Source organism: Meriones unguiculatus, chromosome 20 (genome assembly GCF_030254825.1).
Source record: "Meriones unguiculatus strain TT.TT164.6M chromosome 20, Bangor_MerUng_6.1, whole genome shotgun sequence".
NCBI lineage: Eukaryota > Metazoa > Chordata > Mammalia > Rodentia > Muridae > Meriones > Meriones unguiculatus.
In genome coordinates, this window is record NC_083367.1 from 69919344 (window position 1) to 69944491 (window position 25148).

The 25148-nt window shown below is 47.2% G+C and overlaps 1 protein-coding gene across 1 annotated transcript in view; it reads right to left on the reverse strand.

Moving 5' to 3' along the window:
• The window catches only part of Ppp1r14c (protein phosphatase 1 regulatory inhibitor subunit 14C), an 81348-nt gene that overhangs the window by 20514 nt on the left and 35686 nt on the right, over positions 1-25148 (reverse strand). The window contains exons 2-3 of the mRNA XM_021659965.2: positions 9805-9888; positions 7881-7913 (exon numbers count right to left, since the gene is read on the reverse strand). Of these exons, the coding sequence (XP_021515640.1) occupies positions 7881-7913; positions 9805-9888 (117 nt within the window). The remainder of the gene's footprint in view (positions 1-7880; positions 7914-9804; positions 9889-25148) is intronic.

Here is a 25148-nt window from a genome sequence, read left to right on the forward strand (position 1 = left end):
CTTTTGTCCCATGACTACATGTCAGGGAACCCTTCTGGGATGGTTTTACTGCATAAAGATGACCATAATGGGCTGTATAGATATTCCTGGGGCAGGGCGACTGATGCTCACCTTACAGGAGTACAGAGACAAGCAGCAAGGGGAAGAAAGAACAAGGGTTTATTTTATATGTCAGTCCAAACGCCAGCTCCAGCTGGGCAGAGAGGCCTGGGGCATGAAGAGCAAGAGGAGGCCAGGAAGTAACTCACTTTGCACAGTGCTTGCCTATCAAACTTGAGACCAGGATTCAATCCCCAGCACCTCACAAGCTCAGCACGGTGCACACCTAAAACCCCAGCCCTCAGGTGGAAGCAGGAGAATCAGAAGTTTAAGGTTATCTTCAGCTATGTAGTTAATTTGGGGCTAGCCTGGTCTATATAAACCCTCAAAACAAAACAGTAGATATGAAAATGTGCCGTTAACAGTCAGGGACTCAGATCCCTTAGGCTAGCTGGTAAAGCTTCATGTGTATCTCACTACTAACCTGATCCTCCAGAGCGCGTACCCTGCTAGTCTGCAGAACTGCAGGGCCTTCCCCGCAATGGCTGCAGCCCTGGAATGCAGTTCCTCTACACCCCGGCAACCACTTTGGCTCCTAACTTACAGAAGCGCTGATGAGCTGGCAGAAGGGCAGTGATGACCTGTTCTCCTATTTTGATACTCTTTTGAGCATTTAAATCCTTACCAAAACTGCGCTCTAAAGAGACTGCCTTTTAAATACGGTGAGTATTCACTGCTGCTGTTTCTAGATTAGTTACAATCCGTAAACATCTGTTGAGCAAATGAATAAGGGGGTTGTGGTAACGCAGGAGCGTGCCTCCTCCACACGCCCACACAGCTTCTCTGTGTTGTCAATATGCTGTTCAGATGCTCTCTCTACCGTAGCCAGTTCACGGAAGGCTGGGGGTCAGTCCACATCAGCATCAACTAGACAACACTTTACAAGGCAGATTACGATGCTACAGGGATGAAGAGCTGCTACAACCACAATGAGCTAACCACAGCCACCGCCAAAGCCCTGGAAGTGAAATAGAGTCATCATGTCATGAGGCCTGAACAAGGAGAGCCTGCCTTTCTGTGGCCAGCACGGGGAGAGCATCAGAGAAAACTGTCTTTCAGGAAACACCAATGAGTTTCGACTTATAAACCACAGCATGTTTAGTGTGGCCTGGCCCTGACTTTCTATGACCACACAGATGACTAAGACATGGAAATGCTTCTTACCACCACGGCCTCTCAGGCTGAATCATCCCGAGAGCTCTGGCTGCATAGCAACTGACAGGCTTTGTTCAGAGGCAAACTTGTAGCACAACCTCAGTGAGAGCAAACATCAAGGCACTAAAAGAAAAACCTGATGTTGACCCTGAACAGTGGCCCTGCTCCTTCACCTGGAAGCAGACACTTTTCAGAACAGCCCGCCCTTGGCCCTGCCACGTCCTGCTCTTCAGAAGGCAGAGCCCTCCTGTAGGTACCAAACACTTTTTCTGTCCATTACCCCTACCATGTAATGAAGGCACACCCATGCCATCCTAAGATTTTAAAATCAAGCCAGAGACGGAGAAGTAAGACAAGGCTCAGCTTGGTGTGGTGGTAGCTGCTCAAACCATCCTCTAGTCCCGCCAATGCCAGCAGGTTGGCATCCTGACCACCCAACCCGAAGTAACCCGAAACAGAATCACTCCTGTCCTACCTGCGCTGTGTAACAACGTCCTGTTTCCTCGTTCACTTAAACCAGAACTATTTTTATATCAACATCCAAAATGGCCTTAACTCATGGGGAAAAATTCAAAATACCACTCTTTGTTTTATAAATCTGTCTCTCTCTTCCTCTCTCTCTTTTCCTCCCTCCTTCCCAACCCTCCTCTGTGTGTGTGTTTGTGTACGTGTATGTGTGTGCATTTCTGTGTACGTGTATATGTGTATGTGTGGCCACACCTGTGTCTTGGCACAATTTTGTGGAGATCACAAGGCAACCTTGTATCTTAGTCCTCACCTCCCACCTCCAAAACCTATCCTGCCTCCCACTCACTGCCACACAGAGAGCTGGTCCTAATTACATCCCAAGTCTTGATGTGCCCAGGAAAGGCGTGTATGTCAGGAAGCCACAGTCCAGATATAAGCCAAAGTAAAGAAATGAAAGACCTTTCAGTAGTCAGTCTGTGACACACGGAGAAAGGAACTACAGCCACAAAGATATGACAGGGTGACACGCCCAAGTCATTATACTTCTGAGAAATTAGCAGATTCTTTGAAAATCACCTTTTGACATTAACAATTGAGGAATGTACTTAGTGAATTTGCATGTTTGCAGGTGATTGGGAAGCCTTTCTTTATATAGATTCAAATTCAGCAGGCAGGTCACAGCGCTCTGTGCACTAAATGTTATCTTATGGTTTTCATGCGTACTCTGACCTGTCTGTGCACTGACAAGCTACAAGGCCTTTGGTAACCTTTCCATGTCTCAGCCTCCTTAGGTGATAACAGGAGTCCACCCCTGAGCTAGGCTCTAAAGATTAAACACCTCTTCCCATTTCCAGCCTTCTGTAGAGAGACATCCATACAGCCATTCCTTCCTACCAAGAAGTAAAAAGCCAAAAAGCCAAATGGAAGATCAGCAACTCCTTTTTAGGTCTGTAAGAGAGATGAGACCACAGGAAAACCATGAATGGAGGGACTGGTGGGTGACTACAGAGAATTACAACTTGGAGTAGAAAACAACAAGCAACGGTCTCTGTGGGGACAAACAACCCCAAATGACAAGTTTCTGGAGAGATTTAAACCCCGAGGAGACTTGGGTCTGTGGTGATCTTGTGAGTTCTCCCAAGTCCTCACATTGAACATCAACAGAAAATCCTTTGAGTTTCTAGAATCTAAGAAACTTGGGGGAAGTAAAAACCCAACTCTAACTTCCTCTATTCATTTTGGTGTGGTGGTGGGGGTTGCGGTGGTGGGAGTCAGAGGAAGCGGCAGTAGGAGACCAATGTCGAGCAGGCTAATGTAGAGACCGAGAGGAGCTGATGAACTTCACCATCCAGGCCAACAGTTCACTGTAAAGGCCGAGAATATGTGCTTAAGCTATGGAATGCTTTCCCTCCCCACCCATATCTATATTACAATGACGACTGATGACAGTCTCTTATATATTTTGTTGTGAGCCTTTAATGGCTGAGCCATCTCTCCAGCCTGACAACAGTCTCTTGTACCTGCTTCATCAAGAAAACATAAAAGACAACAGAAAAGGTTAAAGCTCACAGTTTAAAGAGACAGCAAACATCATAATCAGATTCCGATAATGGCAGGAGACTTAGTTTGTGAAGCATCTAAACCAATGATGGTACTGTAGCAAGCGCTCTGGTAAATAGGCAGACAGCATGCAAAGAAAGCAGAAAATACAGAGAGGAAGTCCTGGTGATGAAAAACACTCTCACAGAAATGTAGACGACCTCTGGTGGCTCAAGAGTTCAGGAAAGAGTTCCTAAGCTTGAGGCTATATCAAGAGCAGTAGATAGCAGATCTATTTTTGTTTTTAGTCTTAATGATCAGCTTGGTAGAACCTCAAGTGGGGGACATGCCTCCAGGCATGCTTCTGGCCATGCTCCTGGGGAGCATCTTGAATGGATTGAGGTATGACGACCTTCCCCACTCAGGGTGGTACTATCCTCTGGGTCCTTGACCACATAGAAATGGAGAGGAATGGGGAGACCTCAGCACCAACGTTCATCTTGCTCTCTGCTTTGGGTGTGGCTGGGCCATAACTGGTTGCTTCAAGCTCCTGCTGCCTCCATTTCTCCGCCACACTCAACTATATCTTGAATTTTAAATCAAGATAAACCTCTCTTGTCTTAATCTGTTTTTTTTGTTTGTTTGTTTGTTTGTTCTGGTTATCTTATCACAACAATAGGGAAAGAAACTAAGACAGGGAGGAATTCCAGTTTCATTGGTAAGAGGATATACTGCTGGCAAAATGTTGTTTCTTCTCAACTTGACCTTTGCATTGAATGCAATCTCACTCAAAACTCCCAGCAAGTTCTTTTGTGGTTATTGTTAGCTGATTCTAAGGTGCAGAGGTACATGACTGACACAGATATCACAACACCCATAGAAGAATGCCGCTGGAGAACTGATGCTATCTACCTTCAAGACACCAGTAATCGAGTCTGTGTGGTAGTATGAAAGAAAGAAAAACCAATCTATGACACAGAATAGGCAGCCCAGAAATATAATCAACTAATCCTTGATAAAGGATCAAAGCCAATAGAGTAAAACAAGAATAAACTCTTTGAGAAATGGCACTCACCCCACTGGACATGCACATTCAAGACAAAAGCAAATACTGTAGATACAACTTTTCACTCTCCTCAAAAATGAACTCAGATGGAACAAATATAGATGTAAAAAAAAAAAGTAACACTCTAGTAAAATATCACAGGAGAAAACAGCAATGATTTTTCATAGTGGTGAGTATTAGAAGCATCAAAAAAAGACCAAAAAAAAAAAAAGCCATGTAAGACAGGATTGATAAACTGTGCTTCATTAAAATGAACTCTTCTGTTCTATAAAAGACACCGTGAAGAGAATGAAAACAGTGAGAGAAAAGACTTTCAAAAGACATACCAGTTAATAAAAGCCTGAAGGCCAAAATAATGTATCTCTTTCTCATTCTCTCTCCCTGGTGTATAATACACAACTATTCTACCAATGATCTATATCCCAGCCACAAAGAAGTTTTAGGATCCAACAGCAGGAGCTGGAGAGACAGCTCAGTAGGTAGGAATATTTGTTGCTGTTACAGGAGAGCTGGGTCTGGTCCCTAGCACCTCACATAGGGGCTCACAGCTGCCTGTAACTCCAGTTCCAGGGAAGCTAAGTCCTCTTTTAAGATGCTGTAGGCTTACTCAGACCACAAACCAACCAAACAACCAACCAAACAAACAAACAAACAAACATATACAGCTTTAATCTCAACAGCAGCAAAAAGAAAAACCCAGTTTAAAAAAAAAAAAAATGAACCATGGACCTCAGGAGACATCTGTCCCCTAAGGAAATACATGGGTATCAAATGAGTATACAAATAGGTGCTCCAGATTACATGCCATAAGAAAATGTAGATTAAAACAATGGAACATCAGTATATACCTCTCAGAATGGCCAAAAGTCCAGAGCACCAACAACACCAAATGTGGGGGAGGATTTGAAGCAGGAGGAACATTCATTCCTGATGAGAATGAAAACTGATTTGGCTACCTTGAAAGGATTTGGTAATGTCCCACAAACCCAAATACAGTCTTAAGATGCAACACATGTTCCTTGGAGTTTACCTCAAAGAACTGGAAACTTTTTACAAAACCCTGCGCCAGAATATTCAGAGCAGCACAGCCAACACTTGAAGACAATGCAGACATCCTTCAACAGGTGAACGCTCTGGCTAGACATGGGGTTATCATCTACAACTAAAAGGGACTGAGCTATCGAGCCCTGGGAAGACAGGGAGGAGACTGAAACAGATGGGTAAGAAGAAGGCAGTCTGTGGGAGTGACAAGCTGTGAGACTCCAGCAAAGAGACCAGTGCTGTGGGGCGGGGGAAGGAGGAAGGGGCTGGAAGGGCAGAATGCAGGGTGGTGAAACGGTTCTGTAAGACACAGTTACGATGAACACAGGCCAAAGTTTCCTCAAAACCTACAGAAGGTACAATAACGAGCTTGAACCTGAATGTGGACTATGGACTTGGGGAATTACCGTGTGTCAACACAGACTCATCAGGAAGTGCAAATGTGCCAGTCTGGTGGGGGATGTTGATAATGGAGGAGGCTGTGGGTATAGACAGGAAGTCGCTGTGTCCCCTGGTCTATTACACTGTGAATCTAAAACTGCTCTGAAGACCTAAGTCTCTGTAAAATATTAAGCCATGGATGATTTCATAAATGTTTAACATGTTCATAAAAATATTCAATACATGAGATATGATTAGCTGAGTGCCCAGCTTATTAATCAATTAGCTATTGTTGTTATTGCTATTACAATTATTACTGTTAATAACCCTTACTGAAATGCTGGGGGACAGATATGAGTACTTCTATTTACAGGATGCTGCAGGAAGAAATGGAGGTTCAGAGAGGTTGGGAGCCTGCTTTAAACTTACAGAGCACTAGCTGGTTTTGCCCCCAAAAACTCAACTCAAAACACATTCTTCTCTCCCTCCCTCTGCATCCTCCCTGTGCAGCAAGAGGATATAAACAGCAAAGGCACCTTGTTTACATTTCAGACTTCCAAGTGACACGATTGTACATAGAGGAGCTTTGATCAAAGACAGCAACCCCCAAGATGGCTGCTCTAAAAAGGGGGATGCTTAATTATTCAGCACCTAGTTCAGACTGCATAGCATCCTTTAGAACTCTGAATCTCTCGCTAAGGCAAGGCACTCGTGAGGACTGGCAAGATGGAAAACAGAGCACAAGACCCATTGTTAGGCCTCAGGGTTGAGTACTGGTTCCCCGAATTACTGCTCTGACACTGGAGACAAGGTACCGAAGCCCTCTTTACTTCATCTGATGGTTGTGCAGTTAAATAGACGATGCAGGTTGGAACCATGTGAGCTATTTAACTCGGGAAAAATTAGAAGCCAGTACACTTCTCCCTTAGTCCGGATGTCACAAAACTGTGTCTTATGAGCACATACTAAAAAGCAAAGCACTCCACCTTGCTCAAAGGATCATTAGGATAAATGAACTTGGACAGAGTCCCTCGCTTGGCAGCACTTCCATCCCTCAAAAAAACACTGAACTAAAAAAAAAAAAAAAAAAAAGAATCCAGAGATGTTTGCTTATGAACTCCAGCTTATGAATCTCCCTCTTTTCAGAATAGTCAGAGGACATGTGTTTTCACAAAAAGTACACTTTCAATAAACATTTAAATTTCTATAGGATATAATTAAAACTGGAGACTTTAAATATACAGCTCAAATTGATATCTACCCTTAAACCAAATAACCATAAAACATTTTAGACTCACATTTATACACTCCTAAAAGTATATTTTCTTCTCAATAATTTACCACTTCAAAACTCAGAAGAGTTACCGTAGCCATCGCTTTGATGGTCAGTGATCTCCAGACTTCTGGCGCGTCTTCTGACTTCTCTGATTTGCCACAGGAACAAGCCAAAAGTTTGTGGAGAGAGGGAGCTAATAGTTTCATAACTCGTCAAAACCTTAACCGCTATCCTGTTTTTGCTTTTAATCATTTAGATTCTATACCAGTTGCTTCAGTCTAGTCTGCAATATGCACCGTTTCTTAGACCCCAAGATGAATCCCCAGACAAGGCCTCACATTTTCCTGATAAAGGTAATGTATGCGTACAGTCTTGCCTGCATGTATGCTTGCACACCATGGACATGCCTAGTACCTGCAGATACCAGAATAGGACACTGGATTCCTTGGAACTGGAGTTATAGATGGTTGTGAGCTGCTCTGTGGCTGCCGGGGACCCAGGCCATCTGGAAGTGCAGCCTGTGTTTTTAACCACTGAGCTACCTTGCCAGACCTGGTTTGAAGCATTTTTTTTTAATGCATACCCTTAAAGTCATAAGCTATATTCTCCAGCAATAATCACACTGCATTTCCTCCCAATTTTCTGTGAAGTGAAGATTTTCTCTAAAACATAAGCACACCTGGCTCTAATAACATCTTCCTGAACCAAACAGATTTAGGCCTAGAAATAATGAAGACGGCACTGCCTAAGCACAGGCACTCATGGGTGAAAACCAATCATTTGTATTCAAAACAGACAAATTGATTTGACAAAAACCAATTCTAACACAGCACTTAGGTAGAATAATTTGCTTACCTCTGTTGGTTTATAGCAGTCTACGAGGGCTTCCTAGAATTAAATACACAGAAAGTCAGGATTCTTTCTCTTAATTCATCATCTTGAAATAAAAAGCCATTTACTTTTCATTTAAAGTGTGTGTGTGTGTGTGTGTGTGGTATGTACACAGGAATGCAGTATCCATGAGGGCCAGAGGAGGATGTTACGTGTTCCATGGAGCTGGAATTGCAGACAGTTGTGAGCCGCTGACATGAGTGCTGAGAACCGAACCGTGGTCCTCTGGAAGGAAGAGCAGCAAGTGCTCCTAACTGCTGAGCCTTCTCTCTGGCCCTCTTGTTTCATCTTTAAATCGTTATTGTACAACGGTCTGTTAAGGCTTACCACTGTCTAGCTATACTTACATTTTATTTCAGTACCAGTCGGTCAGCTAAGACATACAAATACCATTCATATGCAGCCATGTTGTGTTCTTAACATGGGTCCATATGCACACACATATACACACGCATATATACATATATGTATATATATTGCACAGAGTTTTTGAATGACAAAGTCTTGCTTTTGTGCTACCAGTTTTGAAAATCAAACATAACCCTCACTAGTTTATACCTGCCTATGGAGCAGAGCTTGCTTTAAAGGACTCTATTCTACCTCTTCCTGCACACACACATGTGTGATGTGCACATTCATACCCTTACCTTTGAACTCCCAACCTGGTTCATATTAAACTGGACATACTTAAAGCTGATGGACTGTCTATGCAAGATGGTGGCCACTGCTATGGACATGGAAAGAGGGCTCTGGCCATGGTTCAGCCATAGATAGTTTTACTTCTCTTCTCACTGATCTGGGAACCAAGCAAGAAGGGGACCTGGAGAACAACTAAAAAGCTCCTTTCAAGTTCTCAACTGATTTTCGTTTCATTTTATTTTCTATAGAACTGATGTTAAAAAAAAAAAAAAAAAAGTCCTAGGGCCAGATGAGGTGGAACATGCCTTTAATCCCAGCACTCAGGAAGCAGAGGCAGACAGATCTTCATGAGTTTGAGGCCAGCAGCCTGATCAAAAAAGTGAGTTCCAGGATAGCCAAGGCTACACAAAGAAACTCTGTCTGAGAAAAACAAAACAAAACAACCCCCGCCCCAAAACTATTGTCTCCCAATGAAATCTACACATAAAGAATTGGAGCTGAGGCTGCTTACCACAGGACAACTGTGATGAGCACATCAATCACATTAATCAGCGCAGTAAAATGTGCACTTTGATTGGCTCCAGGCATCATGTGCCACTGGGAATGGCCAACAGCCACCACCAGTAATTACCAGTGGACATTAACAATGACAGGTCACAGGTTAATTGGTTCTAGAAACTGCCCAGTGCATATTGAGAAGGGACCTCACACGAGAAGAGCTGTTTTATTGCTTTCTGCTACGGAACATTAGGTGCCTCAGTCCCCACAGTTCTGGCAGAATATGATCAGCTGAGCACTCCATAAAAGGTATTTTCCTAAACAGAATTACATTCCAAGCAATCTAGTTCTAGAAATCGCTTTCATAAATGATTGAATCCATAGTTGCAAGAGCCCAGGGCTTGGATATCCCCAGATCTCACTCAGTCTCTCTGCTCCTCACCTGCCTGCATGGTACCTCTGCCTTCCCTGGGGATAAGACCTTTCAAGGTACAGCCAACTCTCTCTCCCAAAATCATAAGGCTTTAGAGCCTTGCCCCAGAAGGTCCCTGGAAAACTGTTGTCAACATCTGTTTTATTATGTGCACATTGAGTTAGCACCAATGCTTTCTGCTCTGCAAGACACCATTGCCTAATCTTGGGGACTTCCAGTGTTCTCACCAGACAGCATAAGTTGATGCCCAGGCTTTGGAGACTGGAGTGGACTCAAAACTCCATGAGCGGAAAACTCCAGATTTTGAAAGCTGATTACCTGTAGTTTTGAAGCTCTTTCTTCCTCACTGTCAGCATCAAGAAGATCGTCGATGTCGATTTCTACATCCGGCATTTCTTCTTCCTGGGGGAGCAAATGTGAAGGTTTTCAGTGCAGGGAAGAACTAAGTACTGATAGAGTTTACTACGGGACTTGACTATCCAACCATGGGCCAACGGATAAGAGGGAGAGGCAAGGAACAGGGAGTGGAGAAGGAAGGTGACGGGAAAGAGATAGAAATGAGAGGAGGGAAGAAAGGGCCAAACAGAAGAGAGGGATGAGGAAGACAAAGGAAAGTGAGCATCACATTCTACTCCTAACGGTAATCACACCTGTGCATAGATCATGGTAGACTGAGGAATACAGAAAAGCCAGGAACTACAGTTTCTTTTTTAGCTAATTAATTACTTCACTCTACATCCCAATAGTAGCCCCTTCCTCCTCTGCTCCAAGTCCCACCCCCCTCCCTGTTTCCCATATCCCCCCTCCTCTACACCTTAGAAAAGGGGAGCCCACCCACCCCATCATATCAAGTTGCATCAGAACTGATTGTAGCCTCTTTCCCTCTGGCAGCCAACCAGCGGGAAGTGATAAAAAAAAAAAAAAAAAGCAGGCAACAGAGTCCATGTCAGAGACAACCCCTGCTCCCCTTCTTAGGGAACTCACATGAAGCCCAAGGTGCCCATTGGCTACATCTTTCTGCATAGGGGGCCTAGGTCCCATTCATGCATGGTCCTTGGTTGGTGCTTCAGTCTCTGTAAGCCCCTCTGGGCCCTGGTTAGTTGGCTCTGTTGGTCTCCTGTGGAGTTCTTGTCCCCTCCATGTTCCCCTTTCTTTCCCCCTACTTTTCCACAAGGTTCCCTATGCTTTTCCCAGAAGTGAGTCTTAGTATCTGTTTTGATCTGCTGCTGGGTGGAGCCTCTCGAGGACAGCTTTGCTAGGCTCCTTGCAAGCATGGAGAGTGCCCTTAGTGTCAGGGGCTGTCTCTCTCCCATGGTTTGGGTCTCAGGGAGGGCCAGGCATTGTCTGGACATTCCCTCAATCTCTGCTCTATCTTTATATTTGCATATCTTGTAGGCAGGGCAAATTTTATGTCACAAAGTTTTTATGGGTGGGTTGGTTTTTCCCTCCCTCCACTAGGAGTCCTGTCTGGTTAGAGGGTGGCCTCTTCAGTCTCCATGACCCCTGATGCTAGGAGTCCCAGCTAGAGTCACCCCCATGTCCTCCCAGGAGCCCACCCTGTTGTAGGTCTCCAGCTTGTCACAGAGATGCCCCCGAATTACAGTTTCTGATCCACATACACTCTACTCCGGGTGGCCACACCAGTCTTTGCTGCTGGCCACATTTCCCTTCACAGCTCCTGGTCTGTAGAAAACCTGATGCCACCACAGGTTCATAGTCAGAAGCATCCCCTCATCAGACACTGACTCGCCGAAGATTTGTAATCCAAAGGCACAAGGGGATTCTAAGAAAGGTGCTTTTTCCACAAGAGAACCCCTCATTCCCTCTGAACAAGTGCAGGCCAAGGAGGTATGGAGCCTTGGGCATTGCTGGTGGCCTCTCGCTGCAGAAAAGAGGCTGAGCTTAGGACAAGGCTGACACAAGAGTCAGAGTGGGAGGACCAAGACAGCCAGGGCAGGAGAGTCTCTTCTAAAGACAACAACAAGAGGACAAGAAGGGTGGGGGAGGGGGAGGGGCCGGGAGGAGTAGGGGTGAAGAGATGTGAGTGAATATGATCAAGAAATGTATGAAATTATGTAAGAAATAATAAAAATATTTTAAAGTAGTTTCTATAAAGCCATCAGGCCAAAGCACATGTGAGTGGATGCCTCATATTGTTCCAGACAATCTGGGTTGACTAACCAAAGACATCCAGTCCAGAAAAGAAGACACAAAAGGTGAGAGATCTCACCCGGTTGGAGCTGAGTAGCCATCAGTTAAAGGCCTTCGGTCCCCTGCCCTCTCTACTGTCCCTTTATGCTAAGAGTAACAACATCTTCAAATGTAAAAACAAACCAGGCTGCAAGAGAGACCTGCAACTTTGTGCTTCCTCTTGACTCCTACAGTCACCCGCTGCCTAACTTCACTAGCCCCAGCAGAAGGGTGTTAACAGTGGCTGGAAAGAATGCTACGCATGAGGACAGCCGGGGTCACCTGGCCTCGCCTGCTGCATGTAATAAACCACCTGGTCATGACTTCCAAGCAAGGCTGACATTCTGAACATCTCCAGCAATTTGAGTTTGTGTATCTTTGAAATCATGGCAGAAAGGAATGCTGGCAGAGAGGAATGTGGCTATCAGGGGGATTAGCAGTAGCTGTGTAGACTTTGCCAGATTTTCCACAGTGAAAGGACCAATGAGGATGCAAGCACCAGCAGTGAAGCCTCACTGGCTTGCAGAGCAACTGGAACACTACAGCAGGCCACGGGGTGATGTGGGAGGCCAGTGGTCCAGCCATAGGTGACACCAGGTAGAGCATTTATCCCTTAGGCATCTCCAGGACAATGGGTGAATGGGCCCTAATGGTGAACCCCGGTATGTGTGTTTCAAAAATTGAAGCTGGAGACAAATTCAGCTCCATCTATGTAGCTCAGCCCAGCTTTAATCAGTACCTTGTAAGGCAAGAACACTTTTGCACAACTCAGCTGGCTCCATCCAAGAAAAGCCACAAAATAGAGAGTTCCCGAAGGTTCAGTCACAGCTACAGACGATACAGCCTCCCCCTCACCTTGTCCCCACTCCTCCCTAGAACAGATCGCTGGGTTCTGTATTTATCCTCTGTGGACACCAAGCATTTGCTTATGTGATGGCTTTGTACCACTGAGCAGAGGAATCTGGTATAGACTCTGCTCAAGAAAGGGGAGCTGTGGGCAGCTTGGAGGCTTCTGTTCTAGAAGACAAAAGCACAGTCAATAATGACTGCCACCTCAGAACGGTACAGAGGTGGGGGTTCCCCCTTCCACACACACAAAATCACAGGAGTAGCTTTGATGCTGAGCTTTATCAAACGAGCTAGGACTTGTGTGATGATGTTTGCCCCAGGCAGGGGACCCCTCAGCCAAATGTCCTCTCCCTAGCAGTGCACAAGGCTGTGGCTCTCTGTTAGCTACTGTGCTTGCCCTGTTTCCCCAGACAAGAGAGCTAGGCTATCTAACATGGTCACTACAGGTGGTATTTAAGTCCCTCACAACGAGAGCCCGGAGATGGATTCAGTTTCCCATTCACACCAGGCACAGTGAGAGCACACTCACGCAGCCCGTGGCTTCTGCTCTAGATTTAGAACACTACGAAGGCCCTGATGGGGCCACCGTGGGGCCACCAGCCCTCTGGCCCAGAGTTAGGAAGCAATGCCTGAATCCTAAAAAGCCTTCATGTCAGAAGAGATTAAGAGGTGCAGAGGGAGCACTGGCTCTTAAGGTCTCTCCTGAGACCCAGGGCACGTGGCTGGGAAGGACTGACTGAATGGAAATCACAGCCACCTCAGGGAGCCTGACCAGCTGCTTCCGAGGCCTGGGGAGGCCAAGCGCAGCCCGCACACAGAGCACAGGCTTTCTGCACGCGTGGAGCTTCTCTTTAGCTCTGGACTCTGGAGGCTGAGGAATGGCGGACCCAAACATTTACAGGGCAGCAAAGGCCCCCATTGTCCACAGTGACATAAGCTTTGGGTATTTGCCCCACGGTGACAATGTGTCCCCCACACAGCAGCTCTGGTGTCAGGAAGTGCTCTTCAGAGCGCTAGGAGACGCTATTAGCTCCCAGCTTCCTTAGGTGCGAATTCTCCTACTCATGCGGAGACTATAACCCCCAGACAAAGCCCCAGTGGGAGAGAAAGATTCTCAGAAGCACTTGTCTTCTCCTTTCTACTTTCAGGATATCACTCCCCCCCCCAGTATAAAATTAGTACATTTAACAGGCTTCAAGAGTAGAAGCTGAATCTAACCTCTGAAGGGGATATACCAAAGGCTCCGTTCTACCTCTCCTGAGAATCTGCCACAGAACAAAATCCTGAACAGATGGAGATCTGTTCTGTGGTTTTGGCGTTTTTGTGGATGTAGTACGCTATACACAAAACCCCCAAAGATGCTTCTCTTTTAAAAGTTAGAGATCTTTAACACATTTCCTCAGCCTGGACTCAAAAACAACCTCTATAACAGACGAAGAAGGCATCTCGGGGACCATATTCCCCTCCCCAGAGTGAAAAATAAACAAATGAAAACCATGTAGCCCGTCTGACAGTTAAATGGTAGCCAGTCAGAGAGTGGATGACAGTTAGGTACCACCATCTCTTACAAGTTAGCCAAACTGTAATCCTTCATATATATACTTTTTAAAAGAAGTAGGAGCAGAAGAAATGAACTTGAACAGTCACAAGCTGATGTCACCCTGACTTGTTGAAAACATGGCCACTGAAGTACAAAAGCAGGAAGAGACAAAGAAAGGAGATGGGCCATCCACGGGCCCAGGCTGATGAAAAAGTTGAAAGGCTGCATGAACAGGCTATTCTCATCCCAGTGTGAGGTAACTGGACTGGAACGGGAGTTGTCAAGAATGGAAAGAGAGAGTTAAAAAGCGTGGAAGCTATGGAATGAGCAGAGAGGGAACTCAGCAATGAACCGGGTGCTGGAGAAGGCAAGAGTGAAAACAGACTCAGGTTCTGACCCAAGACAGTCTAGAGAAAGAGGGGAACAACAGAGACACTGGGACCACCAAGCCACTCACAACACGCCTAGCAGCTAGGAGGTCAGCACAACCAGCCTCACGCCAACCAGCCTCACGCCAACTATGAAGCAGTCAGGATTCCCACCCTGCAATGCACTGAGTGGCAATGGGCGGCCCTGATCAGCACCCATAGTAGCCAGGAGCTCAATGCAGGGTACAGGGATGCAACTGAGACAGAATATCAAGCCAAGCCCATCGTAGGGATGGCACATGCGCTCACATGCATGCCACGGTGGGCACCCACACGTGTATATCTAGACCACCACACCACACACATGTCTGCATGTTCTGCACAATCACATACCACACTACGCAGAGAGTTTCACACACGCAAACGCTGTCACTTACACACATATTTGCATGCAAACTACCTTGAATACAATCCCACTGTCATACACCACACCATGCATCTTCTCTCTCTCTCTCTCTCTCTCTCCCTTTCCTTCTCCCTTTCTCTTCCCTCTCTGTCTCCTTCTCCCAAAACACCACGTATTTCTAACCAGCCAGAGGTTCATACTGAACTTTGAAAGTGGTCAAGCAGGCTGTTACAAAACGCAAATGTCACCTTGCCCCAGAATGCAAGGCCAGCAGGACCTGTCAAGCTAAACCTAAACTTGAAAAAAGACTGTTTTCGAACTCCACAAGATACAGCTCTTCAGCAGTTCTCAGGAGTCTCTTTTCCAAAGCAGGCATGGGAGGACACAATGGTGTGAGGCAGTCTGTAGGCTGTGACAGCTCCAGAGAGACGGGGCAGGCAGGGGTGGGGTGGGCTGAGGAAAAAAGCCAACTATGTGATGTCTCACCATCATATAAGCCTGTGTGGAGCAGGGGTGACTGACACAGGAGATAGAAGGTAAGATCTGAACCCTTAGGCTTGTGTGAGCTCTCCACAAAAAACAGTTATGCTTCATGTTTTCATTCTAACAGCAATACCCCCAAAGTTCCTGTAAATAAGCACATGCTTGGAATGACCACTCATGACCACATCATTCTGGGCCAGCTGCATTTACACATCGCACCCAACAAGAATTACATTCCTTGTCATGGGCTAATGAGACAAAGGTTGGAGGACAGACCAAATACAGAGGACAGTGAGCCACAGCGGTATGCGTGAAATCCCTGCTATTGGAACTAAGTCGCCATCACACATGATGGTGTGCATTCAAGCCGCCTGTGCTTTATGTTTAATTTGCAATTCAAGTATAATTTTATAACTGCAAGAACCACGTGCAGTAGGAGTTTATACCTGTTTTTAAGTGATACGTGTGCAAAGGATCTTATAATATTAAATATTTAAATTAGCAATCTATAAGAAATCATTCTCACAGAAAAATATCAACCCTTTGGGAATGAAAAGCAGACCTCAGAGGCTGTCAAGAGGAAGATAGGTTGTGTACATTGTGTTAGAAAGCCAAGTCAGGCAGTCTTGAAACATTGAGTGCTCGAAGCCGGGACCCATTCCTGTGAGACCCAACCCACGCCACTCTGAAATGTTGACATTAACCTCTTCATGACGGTAGGGTCCTCACGATCTAAGGACCTTCCCGCTACTAAAGAGTCTAGCAGTTCAATACCATCTCAAGGAACCAAGTTTGCAGCACATGAGTCTTCAGAAATGAACCGTATCCACACAAGAGCAATCAGGGACTCTAGAATCCCAAGGAAAGATGCCTGTCTCCTCCCAAAAAGGTCAAGAGTGACAAGAAAAACCACAGGCATTTGGACACACCGGGTCTTATCTCCACATATTTACCTCCTATGTGGTAAGAAGCACTCTGGAGACGCAAAGAAATCAGCTGAGGAAAAAGCCAACTGGAATGCCAACTGACAAAGCCCAGAGGGAGCAAAAAGAGATCATGACTGAGGAGGGACAAGCAGGGAGGGGCTTGCAGAGTCACAGCTGGACCAGCAGCATGTCTGGGGCCCTAACTACCAAGATACACACACCCACACCCACCCACCCGAGCGCACACACACACACACACACACACACACACACACACACACCTCACAGGCACCGTGGCCTCCTAGTGGGGCCAGGGTGTCCTCAGCGTGGACATTAAGCAATGGGAGTGAATAGAAAACCTGGTTGCAGTCGGTGGCACGGTATAGCATTTCCCTAGCATGCACATGCTTTAGAATCTAAGGGAACTGAAATCTCCTCCGAGCTGAGCAGCCGGGCCCACCACCACTCCTCTAAAAACATCACAGCAGCCAAACACCACGACACATGCCTGGAACCCCAGCGCAAGGAAGTGGGGCACGAGGATCAGGAATTCAAGATCATCCTGGGCTAGATTCTGAGTCAGAGGCCATCCTTGGCTACATGAATCACACACACACACACACACACACACACACACACACACACACACCTGACCACAAAGAACGTTATGGTAAAGGGATGTTTTACTTTCTATTAATAAGAATTATTGTTCTTGTCTCTTGAGACAGCGAGGCTCCTCCCACCCTTGCTCCACAGGCCTTAGCTTGTGTTCTTCTCCGAGGTGCTCAACACGTAGACAAGTGACAACTCCTGCAGATGGGACAGGGCTGCCTCGCTGTCCCAACCCCCAAACATTCTGTCTCCCTTGCTTCCTGCTCGTGTGAGCATATACGATACAACTGACCAAGAGCTGCATTATTTTACAAACACCTAGGGACGTGTTTGGATTTTTGACAGCTCACAGGCTCCATTTAGCACTTCCAGTTTTATTAACAGACGACTTGTGACACATCCACATGTCACAGCAGCCCAGATTTCACTGCTATCTCCACACAGTAACAGCATAAATCAAACACTGCCTGCCAGACAGGGAGATTGATGTTCCTGGCGATGATAGAGTATTGGAGAACAGTGGTCCTCCTCAACATGTGGGTCATGACCTTTCACAGAGGTCACATATCAGATATCACAGACATCCGATACTTACATCACAATTCAGAACAGTAGCAAATAGTACAGTTATGAAGTAGCCACAAAAACAATGCTATGGTTGGCGTCGCCGCAACATGAGGAGCTGTGTGAAAGGGTCGCAGCATCAGGAAGGTTGAGAAGCTCTGGCCTAGAAGAAGGCACAGCTATACCGGGACCTCAGGGCTCCAGGAGAGTCCACACAGCGTCTGTTACTGCTCGCCAGGGCTGAGAAGTGAAGACCTGGCAAGCATCCTTGTTCTTTACAGGGAGACAGGTGATGAGCACATAAGCTCAGGGTGAGGCATGGATCCAGGGTCAAGCCGATCTTAGCAAAAACGTAAGGCTGACCATCCCTAACCCGACAACCTAACGTTCAAATTTTTCTATTTTTGCTTTATTTTTTAAAATGTTTTATTTTATTACTTATCGTCATTGTGTATGGAGGTGGGTAAATCAACACGCACACAGGGTGTGTGAACAGGCCAGGAGGGATACGGGAAAGCCAGAGAGAAGAACGTGTGAGAATCAGTTCTCTCCTTCCACCATGCAGACTTGGGGAACGGAACACGGATGATCGGGTCTGAGCAGCGAGGGGCTGTGCACTGTGTTAGCTTCTGCTGCCGTGAGCAAACCACCACCACCAAAGGTCACTTGCAGGAGAGCTTATTTTGTTTACGGTTCCAGAGGGGATGAGTCCTTCGAGGCAGGGAGGTGTAGCAGCAAATGGCGGGCCAGAAGCAGGAGGAGGAATCTGAGGGCCCACGTCTTCAAATACAATCAGGAAGCCCTGAGCCAACAGGAAACAGCTCCATGCTTCAAGCTTTCAAAGCTCACCTCTACTGACCCTCCTAAACCCCTCCAAACAGCACCACCCACTCAGGGGCAAGCAATCAAATATCTGAACCTTCGAGGAGGAACATTCTCACTCAAACCACCGCACACATGCGCAAATGCTCTGCCACTGCGCTGCATCCCAGCCCCCACATCCAAGGCCTTTGCGGTGCTAGCACAACACTCAGAAATCATGGATTTGGGAGAACTTTACAATATTTCAGATGAAGAATCCTCAAACAGCAAAATATATAGCATAGGAAACAGTGGTAAGTACTTTTGGGAGAAAATTTTTAGGTAAGAGAGAAAGAAGGAGGGAGGGGGTTTGGGGTGTTAACAGGGTAGGGCTCGGTGATAAATATATCAGAAAAAGACCGTGAGAAGAAAGGGAGAGGATGAGAGACAGACAGAGACCGACAGAGAGAGCCACTCTTTGAGGGAAGAACAGGTGCCACGCTGAACTGAGAAGCTGCAGGTGCAGGAGGGTGGGGGTCACCAGCAGATCTGGGGCCAGTAAGGAGGAGATGGCCTGCAGAGGATCACAGGCCCCTGTAAAACATCTGGCACACACCAGCAGCAGGAGCAGCCACCGGGGGGTCTGAGCAGAGGACGCCATGACCTGGTTTATCTTTGAAAGGCTTCGCCCCTTCTGCTTGCTGAAGGGCTTTGGGAAGGGAGAACATATGCAGAGACCATTCACACACACAGTCCCCAGAAATAACTGCTAAAAGACAACGCGGGCTCAGGCTGAGCAGTCACGTGGTAGGCACTCTGCTCTCACAACTAGGCCCGTATGTGGGTCACCAATCCAAACTTCACACCAGCTGAGGTGCTCCTGTGCCACTCCACCAGGGCCAGAGAGGGCGAGGGCAGAAGGCGTTAATGAAGATAAGCATCACATGGAGAGCTCGCTGACCAAACAGAGCAGTGAGGCCGCCCTGTGTGTCCAGGGGAGAGAGAGTGTGTAGGCCGAGGACACCTGGCCCGGAAGTGAACGCAGACACCGAACACACGCCACAGGCAAACAGGCTGGGAAGGGCCTTCCTCGGCTGTAACCCACTGGCCACCTAGCTCTTTCTTTGCTACCCACCAGGTAGGTGTTTCTCCCCCCCCAGGCATCACTGCACCCCAGGAACCCCGTCCTCCACCCCTAAAACTCTCCCTGTCTATAGCAATTCATTTTAGGAATGTATCTGAAAAGTTCATTATGTTCTCCAAATATGGATAAATAAAAACCTTTAAAAGATGCAGAGGCCTGTGAGGACAGCTCAGTTGGTGAAATACTTGCTTTGCAAGAATGAAGAGGTGAGTTCCAGCCCCAGGACCCACGTTTAAAAGGAAACAACAAACAAACAAACAGGTATGGTTATACTTGCTTACTATGCCAGATAAAGCTCAGGGAAAGACAGACAAGCAGAATCCTGAGGTTTCCTGCCCGCCTAACCTACTTGGACAATTCCAAGCCAACAAGAGACACTGTCCCCATCATCACAAAAATTCCAGATCAGTGCTTCTCAACCCTCCTAATGCTGACTCTTCTGTACAGCTCCTCCTGTTGCAGTGACCCTAATCATAAAATACTTTCACTGCTACTTCATTACTGTGATTTTGCTGCTGTGATGAGTTGTAATGTAAATATGATATGCAGGAGAGCTGATATGCGACCCCTATGAAAGGGTCAACCTGCAGGGTGAGAATTGCTGCTCTAGATGGAAGACAGCCGAGTTTGTGCTCTGGTCTACACACACACACACACACACACACACACACACACACACCATAACCCACACACACACACACATACACACACACCCATACCCACACCCACCCACACCCACACACACACCCACCCACATACACACACACCCATACACACACACACACACCACACACACACACACACACACACACACACACGATGCAGAATCAGGCAGAAGTGATGGATACATCCATCTTTGCTCTCAAATGTCTCTTGATGCCCCTTCCATATGGAATAAAAGGAAGTCAGAAAGTCTGGGTGACAAAGCTCAGAATGGGAACCAAAGAATCCAAACCCCACTTTCTTGAATCTTCTCTGGCTGCCCTGCTCCCCAGCAGTAAGACTGCATGTCACAGTTAGGCAGGGGCATGGTGGCCTGCCTAGAGCAGGGGGTAAGGAGAGGGATGGGCCCCTGTAGTCTGTGTGCTGGGACAAGGTGACTCCACATCCCTTTATTTCCCATTCGTGTCACACAGGGCTACTGTCTAATTTCCAGGCTGAATGAAGAGTGGCCATGATTGAGCCCGAGCACGTAGTGCAAACCAGCTACATAGCAGAGGGACCAGAGTGGACACTAAGTGACCGTCACATAGAATCAGCCAGTTCCTTTTAAACACAAATAAGTTCTCCATGTAAGTGTCTCTCCCTGGGTCATTTTCAGAGCTGATGCCTACCACATTATCAATTTGCTGAAAACCACGAGGATTAAAAGGGGAGGGGAAAAAAAGGTAAGCAAAATTGCACAGTGCCAGGGAATGAGCCACTAAGCCAAACCCTGTGCTGTCCAGAACGGGACTTCCACTCAGTGTTGAGGAAAGCCAGGGCCATCGCTGACAGACAGTATCCTGGCCAAAACTCAAAACAGACAAGGGCCCAAATGGAAGCCAGAGAGGCCCAGCCAAGGTCCAGAGCGCCCGGAGCAGGGCACGGAGGGAGAGCAGTCTGGAGGGGGCAGCTGGGCTGTGACATTGCCTCTCCCATGATGTACAGCCTGCGCGGCAATCAAGAGCCGAAGAAGGGGCAGAGAGAAGCTCAGCACCTGGCAAACCTGCAGGGCTGTCCTACATGGACTTGGTGGAAAGAGGATCACCCACTGGGTTCCAGGGACACACCAGGCTATATTTTGTCCACCTGCCATTAGACAAATGCAAGTCTTAGAAGGGCCAGTCATGAAACAAGCCAGTTGCTCCCAGAGCTTGCCTGCGAAATGAACAGACCAAAGGGCAGCCTCCTTTGTAAATAATTAGCATAACCATTTATGTCATCCTAATTATTTCCTGGGTGCCTTTTGTGTGGCCAAAGTGACGGTTCACAAAACTCCAGCATGGAATGTCCTCTTCCTAACCCACTAATCTCGACATGACTGGTCACTCAATGGCCCAAGTGTCACAGAAATCTGAGTTCACTGCCTCTGGCTCTTGCAGGATGCTTCAAGCTGGCTTTCACAAATACATTCTCACCCTTGTCTAGTCCAATCCCCGCTCTGTAGCCAGATTGGCAGCTTTAAGACGGCAAATCTGTCACTCTCCTTCCCAGAGCCTTTGAGTGGCTTCCAACTTCTCTTAAGAATAAGTTCTTCGGGTTGGGGATTTAGCTCAGAGGTAGAGCACTTGCCTAGCAAGCACAAGGCCCTGGGTTCAGTCTTCAGCTCCTGGCAACATAACTGACTGACTGGCTGACTGACTAAGTTCTTCGGGCAGTGGTGGTGCACACCTTTGATCCCAGCACTCCGGAGGCAGAGGTAGGTAGATCTCTTTGAGTATGAGGCCAGCCGGGTCTACAGAGTAAGTTCCAGAATGACCAGGGCTGGAAACCCTTTCTTAAAAAACAAAAACAAACAAACAAAAAAGTCTTAAAAATAACTTCTTACTACCATCCACTCCACTCTCTGTGGGCTGGCCTTCTGGTCTCTTCCCCATTCAACACCCCACTTGCTTCTGTCTCCTAGAGCATGCCCCCACCTAGCTTCCACAAGGGTCTCTTGGCACATGCTGAGTAAGTCCCAGCCTCCCCACCGGCGGAAGCCGCTTCATCACATACCTCTCTGCTGTACTTGCTTCCCATCACTCATCCTGTCCGTAAACTGCAAGTCTTCAGTGCTACACAGGGACGGAGGCGCAAGCGGCCTCAGTGGACAAGCGGTTTCCAGGGCAGGTATTCTCTCATCTCCACCTTGCCCAAAGTTTTCACGCCTGATCAAGTGACAACCCCGACTCCCAAAGATGGCCCCACCATCTGTGCGATTGCCTCCTGAGACACCAGGAAAGGGAGGGAAGGCTTCTGCTGGGGCTTTCAGGGACTGTAGAAGCATCAAGAGAAAACAATAGGATGCTTTCAGTAGTGTGGCCTAGGGGTCCTCCGGGGGTGTGAAGATGTAGCCAAGCCACCCACAGCCATCAGAGCTCCAGGGAACTCCACGGAGAGTCAGCAAACGACAACAGTGCTGAGACGTTCATGAATTCGTAGCTCCTATAAGGTAAGTATGGACAGACTCAAGATGTCAGTGAATATGTGGGGAAGTAGGGAAGTCTGGGAGCTGCTAACATGTGAACCTCGGATGGAAAACCGGGCTTCACCTATGACAAGCATAGCGGAGACGGTGGCTTGACAGATTGCTGTCATCAGACTTTCAGAGTGGAGGCCATGTCTGCTCCTGAGAGCATATTCTGGGGCGCGTGGTAAACCGAGGACCAGATACAATGTGCCTCCACTACCTGAACCTGGACAGGCAGGCATTGTCTGTAGACTTGGTGAGCTCAGGGTGCAATAAAGACCTCAAGGAGGCCAGTAATGAAGGTCCTGACACCAAGAGGTGTCAGGGAGTGAAAACCAAGTCTATGTAAGACTGCATGCCCTAGAAACACATTTGTATAATGCAAATACATACCTAGGTATGTATATTATATGTTTGACTATCCAGTGGTAAATTGTTTTTCATTTTCTCTGAAATTACTGCATCAAGTGGTTTCAACTATGTTGCTGAAATGAATAAATTCAAGATAATTTCAAAGTTTACCAAGAGGATTAAGGCACAAAGAAAAAAAGCACAAAAGAAAACTAAGTGTGAAGAAACCCAGGTCTAAAATAAAGTATTGGAAATGAGTCAAGGTCACATTTTCATTGTTTATTCAAAACTTGGAAAGTCTCTTTCCAGAGCACATCTATCTTAGTCTGTTAGTGGAAGAAGAAAAAAAAAAAAAAAAACACCACAGAAGGACTCCTTCCCAGAGGGCCGGAATTTGTTCTCAGGAGTCCAGAATCCTGGAAATCCAAGGTGAAGGAAGCAGCAGGTTTTGTATCTGGTGAGGGTTCCACCTCCATCTACACTTCCAAAACAGTGTCTTGTTGCCTTGCCCAAGAGGAAGGAATGTTGTGTCCTTGCCTCACAAGGTGAAACACGGGCTGAACACTGTACTACCGAGTAAAGCCCACTCTCAAGGGAGGAGCCCCCGGAGCTGAACCATCTTGTGAAGATCTACTTCTTAACACCATCACTCTGGCCATTCAGTTTCAACACGTGACTTCTGAAGGAACTTTTCCAAGCTGTAGCTGAAAGCCTGAAGAAGGATTGATTGTCAAGTCACAAATCAAGAATCCCCATTCAAGAGTCCTCTGTCCCCGTCCCTGCCACTGTCTCCATCATCGTTGTGTATGTCACACACCCCTACCACCCATGAACTCATGAAAGAGGCAGATTCCCGGGGACCCCTACCAAACCGGTGTCTGACGGCCTCACAGGGAGAACCATGGGTACTACTGAGGTTTCAAGTTCCTCTGAAGCAAGAGAACTCGTTCACCACAGATGTTGACAAGAAACCAGAGAGCTACAGAGGAGGGCGACCGATTTCCTCAGTGCTTTTGGAGAAAACCGGTTTCGACTGTACTTGCTGACTGCACACTGTGGCTCGGGCACCGTTTTAGGTACTGAGCTTCAGAGATCATCAAGATATAAGAGCCACATCTACAGTTCGGGGCAGCAGGCAAGATGAGTTTAAACAAGTAATGATGAAAGAAGCAGATGGCTGTGAGGCGAGGTGCTCTGTCCCTTGGCATAGAGGCAACATTCAGCAGCATGAGCATTGCTCCCGGGGATGTGTCGCTCTGCCACTGATGGTCTTGGCTTCTTCAGAGACCCTCTGAGAGCAGATGGCTCTGCTCTGGCCACCTTAGTACTCCCCAGACCCTGCTGACGCCTCCACTTGGAAAGAGCTGAGGAATTCATCTACTGCTTCTGTAAGTTCACATGTGGGGCTTCCCCCAAGGATAAAGGGATGTCAGTGACAAACTGGGGAGAGGCTGCTCTGCCCAGCCAGTCACTCTGGCCTGGGTGGGGAGTGGCCCATCCTCCAGGACAGGGAACTGCTGATACCCACACAGCCGAAGCACAAACACACAGAGCCAAGCCTTCATGTTGCCCTCCTCCTCAGAGCCGGCAGGGGACAGGTGTCACAGCAGATTGCCTCCACACTGGAAACAGGACCACCTTTTTCTCCAGTAACATGGATGCCCACCCCAGGCATCCTGTGACAGTCTGGAAATGAGTTTTGCTACTCTGTGAAGCCGCCTGTCAGCTTTAGGCCATCTGTTCTCTCCTCTCTAACTTCAAAGACCCCAGGCAAGCAATGAACGCTCAATCCAATACAAACACTTATTGCCCACCCATGCAAGACAAGTGGCCGCAGAGCCTGGCTTTGGTGTCATCTTCCATGAGCAGCTCTTGAGGATGAGATTCACACAGGTGTTAAAGGCACCTTAACTCTGTAGACAAAGGGCAGCAACTACAGTCATGTTATTCACATGTGTGGGGTTGGGGGCAAGTGCCATCTAATCACAGGAGAACTGAGCCTTTGGCTCATTTTTTGCCCAACCTTTTCTCCTTCCCGAGCCCCCGTAAAGAACTGGACTCAGGATGAGACTGAGTGGAAGAGGGTTTGGAGAGAGAGAGAGAGGAAAGAAGGGAAGGAAGGGAAGGAGGGAAGAAGAGAGAGAAAGAGGAAGAGAAGGAGGGAGGGAGAGAGGGTAAAGGAGCTTTTCCCTCTACTTTATGTCTGGGCAAGGGCAGTAGACAGTCCTTGCAAGTCTTCTGCTGTGAATGAGTGTCCTCTGAGGCCACATGACA